General features: G+C 42.4%; 1 protein-coding gene across 5 annotated transcripts in view; it reads left to right on the top strand.

Moving 5' to 3' along the window:
• Positions 1–12,941, top strand: part of MGAT5 (alpha-1,6-mannosylglycoprotein 6-beta-N-acetylglucosaminyltransferase) — a 227,265-nt gene that overhangs the window by 194,116 nt on the left and 20,208 nt on the right. For all 5 annotated transcript variants that reach the window (XM_090045878.1, XM_090045879.1, XM_090045880.1 and 2 more), the window contains one exon: positions 7,918–8,064. In XM_090045878.1, the coding sequence (XP_089902004.1) occupies positions 7,918–8,064 (147 nt within the window). The remainder of the gene's footprint in view (positions 1–7,917; positions 8,065–12,941) is intronic.

The following is a 12,941-nucleotide window of genomic DNA, read 5'->3' as shown; positions in this document are numbered from 1 at the left end:
CTTCGCTAACATCAGGATAGTCAATTAAGGAGTCGATTCTGTAGGTATTTCTGTGCTTTACAAGGGGCTGTGCTTATCAGAGTATTCCATGTATGAGCAAAATATATCAGGGTGCTCATAGGTGTGGTCTGTGTGCCAGTCCTAGGCCACTTTCCTCTCTGCTGTTCAGAATGGTGCATGCTATGAAATATCACAGTAATGACACAGAGAAAAATAGTAACAAATCTCTTGGTGCTAGTAAATAAATGTTAAATTTCAAGGTAAGTGATCCAAACCAGTTGGGAACAAAAGCCATTTGTAAAATCAAGTTAATGAAACATGGATTAAACAGACATTTGTATACCTCATATGTACATTAGATATGCAAACCTTTTTTTCAGCTCATTGATTTATTTTAATTTATTTCCCAGTCATGAAAACAGCTCTTGTTTTTTCAGTTGTGGTGAGAACCAGTCTGTTCTCACCACATAGATTGGTGGCATATCTTGTACTCATAACTGACCAGTTCAGGAAATTGGTATTTTACATAATTGACTCACTAACTGTACGTCATTGCCCTCTGAACCCATATCAAAGCTACGTAGAACAGACATTGTTAGAGGCACTATATTATGACTTGACTGCAGATGAAATGGTAAAGCAAAAACACTTGAGCATGTAGCCTTTAAATTAAGAAAAAATAACAATGTGAAATAGATCTTACTTCATTAATATAGTCAATGGTGCATTTAGTGAGCTCTTATACAGCTGAATATTAAAAAGATCTCTTTTACACACCAGAATGTGTTACAGGTTCCATAAAACAATCAAGTTTTACAACGCTTCTTTCCTTTCTTTTTCACTCATATATTTTGTTTGGCTGGTACATAGCCCTCTCATTAGGACTGCTCTCTTGCAGGGCAGTAGTAAAAAACCACAGGGATGCTGTGCCTTCAGGAAGGTTTTCTTTTAGTTTCAGACCAAAAAAAAAATTGTAAAAAAAAGAAAAGAAAGAAAAAGAAAAAGGTGCCTCTTTTAGTCAGGTAGTGAGTTAGTATGGCAAACTCAGTAATCTCTGGAAATAAATTCAGTGAAAATACGGAAATGGCTTTTGATGAAACAGACTTTCTTTTCCATTAAAAGCTTATTATTCCCCCTGAAGTGAAATTTCAGCTCCAAAGCCTCTCTTTGAATATTGATTGACTAGCTTGCCCATTTTTGGTAGCAGGCAGTAAAGACAGATAAGTGGTTGGAAAAGTTGTTGATAACCATTTTATATTTGTGCGTTCTTGCTATTGTCTGTTCTGTGTTGAACACCTCCATGTTTTAAGCTCCTTCAGGCACTGGTGTCATTGGATTCCATATAAAATGGACTGTGGTATGTGCTATGCCCATTTACAGGACTAAATAAATAACAGCAGTTCTGGCTTTCAGAAACATTTGAAGAGGGGGAAAATGCCCAGATAATAAAAGAAATGTTTTTAAGCACCTGCTTCACAGCAGGATAGAAAAGACTATAACCCTGTGTTTGCATCTTCTGAAACTAGTGAAGCAAAATAGAAGCTTAAACTTGCCAGTAGAGTGGATGCAAGCAATTATATTTGCCTTCAGGGTGTTGCAGTATAAATATTTGGTCCCAATGAGCATAGGAATAAGCCACAGCAAAACAATGATGAGATAAAAATAGGAGGCAATTTACTACTTTTAACAGCCAGTTATAAGGAAGAGATTATATCATCTCCTTCCAAAATAATGCAGCAGGTAACCATCCATTGCAGAACTCTTATCAGCCACCAGTATTTGACTCCCCTTCAAATCATAGTCAAAGGAAGCATAGCCAGCAACCATTGTATATGTAATAAAGTTTTGCTGTGATTGAATTTTCTTCCTTCTGGTTGCACATGTAGGGTTTAGGGCACAATCTAGGTAGAGACTCAGTCTGCTCTACATTTTTTAGATCTGCGTAACCTGACCAGCCCCAAGCTAACCAAATGTATTCATACTGTCAGTTTGTTAGATGGACCTTGTAAATCCATAATGTTTATGGAGCTTATGTAGAAGTTTGGCAAACATCATATAAAACAAGAAAACCAGGTTTGTGTCTGAGAAAAAGTCTTTAAAATTATATGAGCTTCATATTATGAATAGCAGGAAGATTGCCTTCCAAGTTCTAGGAGGCAATTTCACTGGAATCCTCTCCAGTCTATGAAATACAGCGTAAACCAGTGCAGCCAAAAGGATAGGAAACCAAAGAATGTTACCAGCCTGGGAGGGAAAGCCAAGCTTCCCCCAAGGGAGGATGGGGAAGAGAGTCAATCTCAGTCCTCTGCTTTGCCCATTAAGGCTGGGGACAGACATTCAGAAAGCCAGACCCTGAATTGATTCACTCTTTGCAGGTTTGTCTAACCTGCCTAGGTTGAACAGTTTTGCAACAGTACAGACATTCCTTGTGGACTGAGGAAATGCAGGCACATGCCTGCAGTTGCTTAGTCCAGCAGCAGGTTGGGTGGGGGAGGCTAGAGCGTGCCCTCAGCTCCAGGGAAGCTGTGCTTGGTGAGGGTATGGCCAGCCATTGCAGTAGCCTTGGCTAAACTGTCCAGAGAGGGGTTTAATTCCCTGCTCCCTGTCCCACTGGCAGGGACCTGAGCTAGGTCTGCCAGACGCTCCCCCCTCGTTGCTGGAGCAGCGGGCCAGCATGGCTCTTGAGGCAAAGGGGGCAGGGAGGGGAATTATTCCCCAACTTGCCTCCACTGCACCCAGGGGACCACAGCCAGGTCTGACTGCCACCACTCCAACTCCATCCCTGCTTGGGAAGCCTCGCTGCAGGGCAGGCAGAGCTGCAGTGGACTGTGCACAACAGCACCATTGCTTGAAGGGGGCCTGAGCCCTCCAAGCCGCTGCCACAGTCCACGGCAGCTTTTCCCTGCCCCACAACACTGATCCCCTGCTGGGAAGGGGCTTGCACTTGGGGAAACCATGACAGGGACTGCTGCCAGTGTATGTGTAATGTCTGTCCTTAGCCTAGGTATCCTACCTGAAGATTACATGAGCCCTTCTCAAGCCCTTCATAAAACCTCAGGGGATGGTAATAATCATTCTTGTCTTCTCCCGTTTGCTTAGTTCTGCAAGGGAGAATTATTCTTTATCCAGCCAATTCCAAATAGTATTGCTGGGTGACATTTTCCAAACACACTTTCTTCATACGTACTTAAAAATGCAGTTTTCAGTTTCTTAATGCTCAATTGCTTCTATTAGACGTTTGATGTAACTCATTGCAGTTAGTGGCATGCAACATTTCTGTTATGCATTTATATGTATTTATATTTAGGAAGTATCTCAATGGATTGTCTTAGGCTTTCCAGAAATAATAAGCTGCCTGTAATTGAAAGGATTTGTAAATTAGAATAGCATGAGAATGAGTTAGTGGAACTCTGTAATATTCCCTTGTGTTAGGCTTTTAAAGCACAGCACACGTGATTTTCAGAGTTAATTTAAAATATTTGTATTTTTAATTTTGCTATTAATTGCCTGCCATAGTTGCTTTCGTACTTGTAATTTACATCAAAGAAACATGGTGAAATGCAGTGTATAAATTCAGGTTGGAATTAGGAAGATCTTGTTGTGAGCCAAAATTACATCTTGGGATGCAAATGTGGAATCCTGGTGATTATGTCATGTCACATCCTTGCCAGACCAGGAACAATAGTCAGTCGCTAAATCTTAAGTCTTTGTTCAGGTGGAAACACTGTGGCACAGTGGGTTATCTGAAACCTAGGAGAACCAGTTTGCTCCAAATATCTCTCCCTGGGGTTGGTAGTTGGAGCAATGGAAAACTAACAAAAGAACAACAAAGAAACCAGGGTGTTGCTAGGAGACTCACAAAGGTGCACATGGCACGTTGGAAAGCAGAGGGGATCAGGGAGACGAGCTCTTGTAATGAGTGGGGCTTGTAGAGGTGGCTAAACGGGCAGATCCATTAGGATAGAGAAAGTAAATAGAGCTAGAAGGACTGCATTGTTCAAAAGGCCATCCACTGGCTGTAGGACCCAAGGGCCCTGACCAGGGGCAGAATCAAGGGGTGCAGCAACTGAATTGCACCCTTCTTTGGCTGTGCCACACGTTGGCTCTCAGTGTGGGGTCTAGCCAGAGCCCCTAGTTTCATGTGGCTCCAGAGCCTAGGAGGTGAGCACTGCTACCATTGCTTGTCCCCTCCTTTGCCCTACTGCTGAATTCAGCAGGGAGGGAGAACAGCAGCGTTCGTCTGCTGGGCTCTAGATCCATAGGACAGCAGGGGCTCTGGCAGACCCCACTTGGATTAGCTGGCGAGCTCAGAGCCAATTCTGGACACTGAGCTCCAGCCGGAGCCTCAGCTGACCAAGGCTCACTGCATGTGCAGCACAGACAGAGGGGCCTAACCACACTCTCCTCACCTCTGTATCTACTAGTAACCCAAAAAATGCTCCTGAATCATGAGGAAACGGCAGGGAATTACATATATGGCTCATTACTTTTGTCTAAATTTTGTTTGCCCCTGGATACCAAGTAATGAGCAATGCTGTTATACAGAATTGTGCAGTGGGTTATGTCTGTCCCTTTGAATAAGTGAACCATGAGCCAGAAACCTTTCATTCTTCTGTGCAAGTTGGACCTCACATGAAACTGGGAGCTCTGGCTGGACCCCGCACTGAAGCCCACGTGTGGCACAGCCAAAGAAGGGTGCAATCTAGCTCAAACTCTGGAACACGTGTGAGGGCTGTGAAGGCAGCTCAAGGAAAGCAGCACTGCTTCAGGTTCTAGGCAATTGGAGCAGGGAGACGCCTAGTGCCAGAAGAGGTGCAGGGCTCGACGTGGATATGTGGTTTGTACAATAGATGCACAGCACCAAGAACTGTGCCAAACTCTTTCTATCTGGTGCAAACTGAGAGCACATTGACTTCATTCTTTTGGATCCTCTCACATAATCCGGGCACTCCATGTGTGATGCACAGAGTGTAAATGCTCCGCAGATATGTTTTCAAAACATTACGTTTGAGTTCCATAAGTGTTTAAAATGGCTGCAGAACAGGTGGCAGCATTCAGATTATTAAGTGCTGACAGCATATTCAGTGCTGTCAAAACAGAGACATATTCCCTTCCCCAAGGAGCTTCCCCTAAATAAACAGGTAATACAGAACAGACACAAAACTGTGCAGCAGCGGATGGCAGTAATTTATGGCAGAAGGTAAAGAATTCTTTATCATGTAAGAGAGAGCTACCAAAGAAAACCAGGTCACGATAGAATTGTTAGCAACACTGCAAATCCTCTGAGTTAATGGTTTAACCATGATTATTTGATCTAACTAGGTTTTGTTAAATTGTCAAGTGTGCTTCTATTATTTTTGTTTTCTACGTGGTACTTATGAATGTGTTTTCATGTCCAGAGGTTGCTATTTTCCAGAAACTAATTTTCTGAGTATTAGACATCTTTTGAGATTAAATTTAGCATGAAAATTTGCTACCTGCAAGGAAATAGCAAGCTACATGATATATAATACCAGTTCAGATTTGTCTAGCCTAGTTCATTAGTGCTCAACCTTTTGGCCCTGCAAGCCAAATGAGAGGTGTGGGGCAGGTCTGCAAGCCAGATCGGGCCCCACACATCAGGATCAGCCCCAGGGCCCCATGCTACCCCTGTAGGCTAGGATCAGTGCCCTGCGCTGCCCCTGCCTGGCCCCATGTGTCAGGATCAGGGCCCCATGTGGGCCCCACAACACCACCACCCAACACACAGGGATCAGGCCCTGGGACCCTGCTTCACCACCGTCCGGCCTTGCATGCTGGAGTTGGGCCCCATGTTGTCCCCACCCACCAGTATTGGGGATGGGGCCCCACACCTGGATCGGGCCCTGCATGTAGGGCCATGCTGTAAGGCCCATGGGGCTCTCCAGGCATCCAGAAGTTTGGCTGCAGGGGAGCAGAGCCACCTTGGGCCAGACTGTGTGGTGGGGGGTTGAGCATCCTTGGCCTGGTTTATTTATTTTCAACCAGAGTGCCACAAGATCTTTTTAAGGGTCCCATGCAATATTAGCATTATTAAGTGTGTAAATGCCTACATGTACTTCACAAGACAAACAAAGATTTCAGATAGGAACCCATCCTGACCTGTTGTGGTCTTTCTGAATCCTTTGCAACATTGCTGCTCTATTATTTTTCCATAGTCAAAAAAATGAATAAAACTAAGAGGTTGCATTTTCCAAGCAGGGCCCTCAAGAGCGCAGCACTGCACGCTGGATAATCACACAGCCACGGCAGCAGCTGTTGTTTTTGCACCCCCTTGTTCTCCCAAATGGGCACCTAGAGCTGCAGCCCCATGCTGACCTCCTTAGCTATGCTGCCAGCCTTGAGTCTAAAAAGTCTGGGAGCCACCAGTCTAGTTGAGAATTTCTCTAATTCTGCTTTTTTCCACAGTCGCTTCTTAGAACAAACAAGATTGCTTCAATACTTAATTTTTACTAAATACTTAAAGAAGAATTTCTTGCTATGACATTGAAGGTTTTGAGGGGAAATATTGTTTTTAATCCAGATACCTCGTTTTCACTTGCATTACACACGAACTAAATATTATCAGTTTTGGTGAGGGGCGTTCTCTTTAGAACCAGTCAGCTCGAAATGTGAATCTACTAATGCCAGGCATGTGTGTGCCTGTATACATCAGGGCTGATTATACAGATGCATTGGCTGTAACTTTAATTGTTTTTGCATGTAACCTGAACTAAGCTGTTGAAAGAAACTGTCACCACTTTAATTCTTTTAATATGAGTTTATTTTTCCTTCCAATACAGTTTCTTTATGGAAAGTACTTCAGTTTACTAAATGGAAGCTGTCATGTTCTGACTGCATAATCCCAATAGCTATAAAGCTTAGTCCCTTTTTTGTAACTAAACAGAAGCTGAGCCCATGGCATGTGTGAAACCGTTCAGCAGTGTTGGTTGGCGATTTCTGGCAGCTGTTGTAGGTCAGATCACCTTATGCAGCTCATTGTACACTCACCTTCAATTAACTAAAATAAGAGAATCCTGCATTTAATTCACTTTTCTCAGTTGTGAAGGCCAGGAAAGAAATTGTATTTTAAATAAACATTGTGCAATCTTCTACTTTTTACTAAAAACTTAAGTATTTTCCAGTTGGATTTCTTCCTGCAGAAGAGCTCTCTTTATCAGAATAGCCATGCTGTAAAATTGGCAATAAAAGTAGGTTTTTCCCTTTCGGTTTACATTAGATTGTCAACTTGTTACTGCAGGACCCTTGCTGACTAGTTTTGTGTTTTCAACTGATGTTTGCTGCCATCTGTCGTTTTGAATCAGAAAGATCATACAGTTTGCCAATGTGAAAGTACTCAGGCCAAAACTAGTCAGTTGAAGGGAGGGGGAGGAGAATAATAAGGTAGCATAGCTCTTTAGTGATGTAACTGTTGTAAAACCTGTACCTACTAGTCTTACCAGAGAACCCCACCAGTTTCATTTGAACAGTAACCAAACCACCAAATTACTTTTTCCCAAAACATAACAGAAAGGGGCTGTTGTTCCATCAGTTTCATGAAAAACCATCTGTTTAATTTAGAGTGGACTTCCATCATTCTAACTCCAACACATTACAGAAAAATCATTGTTGGATTTGTTTTAAAGGACGTTCCATTTCTCTTTTTTCCAGAGGAGAGTGAGCAAGCAGTCAAATCCTTAGCAACATTCAGCATGAAGCTAATGTGATAATTTTTAATAAGGCTTTGTTGGACGATAGACAGTTACCTCATTCTTTTCAAAACTATCCTCTGGTTGTATTTTGTAGCCTAGTAATTTTTTTGAAGAAAAATTGTGTTCACTTGTATCAGATTATCACAATGAACTTTTGATTGTCTTCCAAGGAAAAAATAACAAGGAGTGTATGTTTTCTATTCCACAGTTATTTGTCGGCCTTGGATTTCCATACGAAGGGCCTGCTCCTTTAGAGGCTATTGCTAATGGATGTGCTTTTCTGAATCTAAAATTTAACCCACCAAAAAGCAGCAAAAACACAGAATTTTTCAAAGGCAAGCCAACCCTTCGAGAGGTAAGCATGTGAACACCAAGAGTTCTGAGGTGGCAAAGGATTGGGGTTTAAACACGTCTATTGCAGAGTTTTGTTCTGTAGCTGCTCTCTGAGGATCATAAAGAAATTTATTTTTATTGCAAATTGATATTTTTTTTTTATCCTATCCTTAAAAAGTCAAAGTAAGATGCATAGTTTACTGTTTGCCTAACATGAAAGTAGTGAGAATACTTACAGGGTTTTTTTCTGAGTACAAGACTGTGCTTGTGTTGTACAAGTAAATTATTACTAATGTGTAGCTACACATCTACATATATGTGCATTCTATTGTTTTCCTTTTGTCAAAGCATATGGTGAAATTTTGCTTCAAGATCTGACATTCTGCCTAATGGCACAGGATATTGTTTTCCGTATCACTATACATTTTATTCCCTTGAAATAATGAGCAACAGTATGCAATAAGTATACTGCCATTCACATAAGTTAAATGAAAGTTATACCATATTTGCAGATAAATTCTGCTACAAGTTGTCCTTAACTCCTCTGCTGGTAATAAACAACAATTTATATTTGAAGATAAATGTGTGCAGGTCCAAAACCAGATTTGGAAGAGAACAGGAAGGGGAAAACCACAAGATTCCAAACCAACCAGGATATTTTGGAAAGTAGAAAGTTAAACAAACTGGCTGCTAAGAAAGAATATACTGAAAAATAGTGTTCATCCTTGCTAGGAGTTTAAAAGTAGCACATTTATATAAGAATAAAGTTAGGCCTGTAGCACACTGTATTTCCCCCTAAGTTTGACATTAATTAACGTTCTTGCTTGTGATCCTGAATTGCTGCTGAAAAAGTGCTTTATAATACTAATCAACTGCAGATTTATTTTTTTTTATGTAAAAGAGAATTCCTGTGCAAACATGTAAATAAGCACAACTTCGTATTGCAGTGTTGGTCTGCTTGAAGGATGGGATAGTTTGTGTATTGAATAGTGGCAACTAGTTATTTAGCAAGGCACCTATATTCATTTTAATAAAAGAACATAGGTTGCTGTGTTTAAAGGGTTTGTAAATGAGGTTTTGTGCACCTTTTATCAGCCTGCTCTGTGAATAAAGTTTGTACCATCCAAACTCAGTCCTCACCTTCTTACAGTTTGACTTTTTTACTCTGTGAATAATTAAAAGAGCAATAAGAACTTAAGAGTCAGCCTAAACCTTCTTCCTGGGTTTGGTTTTTTGGCTTCGCTCAAGACTGTTCTGAACCAGTTTTGATTTGCTATCTCTCTTCCAGCTGCTCTTTTATTCAAGTACTGCAACCATCAAGTACTGCAAGTAAGCCTTCAGAAGCCACTTAACCCTTTCCTGGCAGAATTATAACTTTCTGAAACAAGGAGTACTTTTAGTGAAACACTGCCATTCTCGGCCTTTATATAATGTTAGGATGAGTGGTATCATTTTGATGTCTTTGAGGTTTTGAAACCCAAATAATTAAAATATTTATTTATTTATTTTATTTATTTTTATTTATTTTTTAATTCTGGAACAAACTGTTCTGAAATTCTCACAGGTGTCAAATTTCAAGTTTTCAACAAGCTCTAATTGTAGACAACAGAAGTGTCCTATGGATGACTAAAATCTTAAGCTTTGGCCAGTGACTGTATCTCAGGATCAGGCTGGCAATCTTAAAATGTTAACAGAGCACCGTAACATCCTCTAGTCTGAGAAATGTCATTATTCATTTCTTCAAAACTAGACTGACTTAATGGCGCTGCTGCCTGTTGGGGAGATGCAGAAGACTAGTGATCTCAGCATAACTCAAATTCACAATCCAGCAAAGGGTGGGAAAAATATCCAGTGATGCTAAAATATTAGACTTCAGATGGGCCAACTTTAGTAAACTTAGAAGGCTAGTGAGGTGGCTGAACTCAAGAGCATCAAGCTTATGGGGGTCCAGGAGAGCTGGCAGTTTCTCAAGGGAGTGATCCTTTGGGCACAAAAGGAGAATATTCCACTACTCAGGAAAGGGGGCAAGGGGACAAAAAAGCCCCCTTGGCTGAACAGGGAACTCCAGAAAAGACTGGGGGCAAAGAAAGAGATTTATAGGCAGTGGAAGCAGGGGGCAGCCACCAAGGAGGAATATACCTCCCTGGCATGCTGTTGCAGGGAATCAGTTAGGCAGGCCAAGGCAGGACTGAAGCTTAGGCTGGCTACAACAATCAAGGACAATAAAAAGTCCTACAGATACATGGTGATCAAAAGGAAGGTGCAGAGTAGTATAGGGCCCCTGCAGGACAAATCAGGACAGTTGGTGGCCGACACAGAGAAAAGGGTAGACCTCTTCAACAAGTTCTTTGCTTCAGTATTCCTAAGTACTGGCCATGACAATTCCCCCAATTTGAACATAGATAGATGTCCAGGAGCCACTAGACCGCCAGTGGTTAGTGCTAAGCTCTTGAAGGGGCTGGATGACCACGGGTACAAGTCAGCAGGCCTGAATGACCTCCATCCACGGGTGCTGAAGAAATTGGCGAGTGCCATAGCTGAGCCGCTGGACAGCTGTTTGAGCACTCGTGGTGCTCCAGCCAGGTCCCTGAGGACTGGAAAAGGGCCAATGTGGTGCCCATTTTTAAGAAGGGGAGAAGGGATGAGCCGGGTAACTTTAGGCCAGTCAGTTTTACCTCTATCTTTGGGAAAACACTGGAAGATATCATTGAAGAGCGCGTTTGTGAAGGCGCAGCAGGGGAATTGATGCTGAAAGGAAACCATCATAGGTTCATCGCAGGTAGATCCTGCCTGACAAACCTTATAGCCTTTTACAACCAGGTAACACACTGCCTTGACACAGGAGCTGAGGCAGATGTCATCTACCTGGACTTTTAAGAAGGCCTTCGATACAGTTTCTCATCCTATTCTAATAAGGAAGCTAACAGGCTGTGGGGTGGACGCTTACAGAGTCAGGTGGGTGGCAAAGTGGCTTAGCGATTGCACCCAGAGAGCGGTGGTGGATGGTTCACTTTCAACCTGGAAGGAGGTGGGCAGTGGTGTCCCGCAGGGTTCGGTCCTTGGACTGGTATTATTTAATATCTTCATCAGTGATTTGGAAGAGGGTGTGGAGAGCATCCTGTCCAAGTTCACAGATGATACCAAGTTGTGGGGCAAAGTTAACACACTGGAAGGCAGGGAGTGGATACAGGCCGATCTGGACAGGTTGGAACAATGGGCAGAATGAAACGGGATGCATTTCAACAAAGACGAATGCAAGGTATTCCACCTAGAGAGGAGGAATCCCCTGCACACCTATAGGTTGGGGGATGACCTCCTCAGCAGCTCAGTGACTGAAAGGGATCTTGGAGTCATAGTTGACTCCAAGACGAACATGAGCCGGCAGCGTAACAAAGCCAATCGCACCTTATTATTCATTAGTGGATGCATGACCAACAGATCAGGGAAGTGATCCTCTCCCTCTATGTGGCACTGGTCAGGCCGCAGCTGGAGTATTGCATCCAGTTCTGGGTGCCACACTCCAAGAGGGATGTGGAGAATCTGGAGAGGGTTCAGAGAAGGGCCAGTCGCATGATTAGTGGCCTCTGTGCAAGACCCTACAAGGGGAGGTTGAGGGATCTGGATCTCTTCAACCTTGACAAGGTGATGGCTGAGGGGAGACCTTGTAGCAGCCTATAAGTTTATCAAGGGAGGACAACAGAGAGTTGGAGATGAGCTATTTACCAGGGCACCCCTATGAGTAAGAAGGAATAATAGGCACAAACTAGTGGAGAGTAGACTCAGGTTAGATGGGAAGAAATTTTTCACAGTAAGGGTGGCCAGAATCTGAAACGGGGTGCCAAGAGAGGTGGTACTATCACCTAACTTGGAGGTCTTCAAGAGGAGGCTAGATAGGCACCTGGCTGGGGTTGTCTAACCTCAGTCCTATTCCTGCCTGGGGCAGAGTGTTGGACATGATGATCCTTTGGGGTACCTTCCGACTCTACGATCTATGAATCTGTGAGCTCCTGAAGCTTTCTGAAGTTCAGTAATTTTCCTTCCCTACACTCTCTGAAGATTTGGGAATAAAATGCATATACTTATTTCTTAAGTGCTTCCACTGTGCTCGGTGCCCTACAATCAATTTATAAAAGAGTGCATATTGCTTCATTAAGACACCTGTGCTCTGGAAAAAGAGAAATCTTGATACTCCAATTGTTTTTTAAATAGTGTAATTGTTATGGATAAAGTTAATGTAATAAAACTGAGGTCAGTGTGAATATGTAAGTGTTATGGGGGGATTGGGTTTACAGAAGAATGGGTTTTGCATGGATTTCTCTTGGCCCTGTGCAGGCAGAGGTGTCAGCCTACATAGAGCTCATCAGATGATTGACCTTGGCATTGCTGCCCGTGTTTACCACATTCCTGTGTCTAGAAATAGGGAGCGCCAGGTAAATATTTGTGTGGAAAATGGTCTGCTTATATTTCCTGGCTTTTTTTTTTGGTTTCAGCCAGGAAAAAACAGGTATAATGGGTAGTAGGTTCAAGAAGAAAAGTTTCTAAGTAAATGCAGATTGGTTGCTTTACTCAGTAAAAGAGTGAAATCCCAATGCATGAAGCAGCATGAGTGTACATGCTCGCAGTTTTGTATGCTTGTTGTTTTTCCCACTTCCTTCAGTGCTTCTGTGCCAACTATGGCCTGGTCAAATGCATTCACCTTTATTCCTTCTGGGTTGGTTTAACTGATGATTTTTTTCACCTATTGTAAATATTATCAAGCAAAGCAATGAACAAAATGTCAGTTAACTTTTAAAGGCATGCTGGAGGTGACATCTAGTATCTTGCTGTCAGGAGAGAGTCACAGTTCATCCTGGGTGATAGAAGTAATGTATTATTGTGCTATATTCATAGGAATTTAGA

The sequence above is a fragment of the Crocodylus siamensis genome, chromosome 4 (genome assembly GCF_052110815.1).
Source record: "Crocodylus siamensis isolate JL-2025a chromosome 4, ASM5211081v1, whole genome shotgun sequence".
In the NCBI taxonomy this organism is placed as follows: domain Eukaryota; kingdom Metazoa; phylum Chordata; order Crocodylia; family Crocodylidae; genus Crocodylus; species Crocodylus siamensis.
This window is presented reverse-complemented; position numbering and strand designations above follow the sequence as displayed.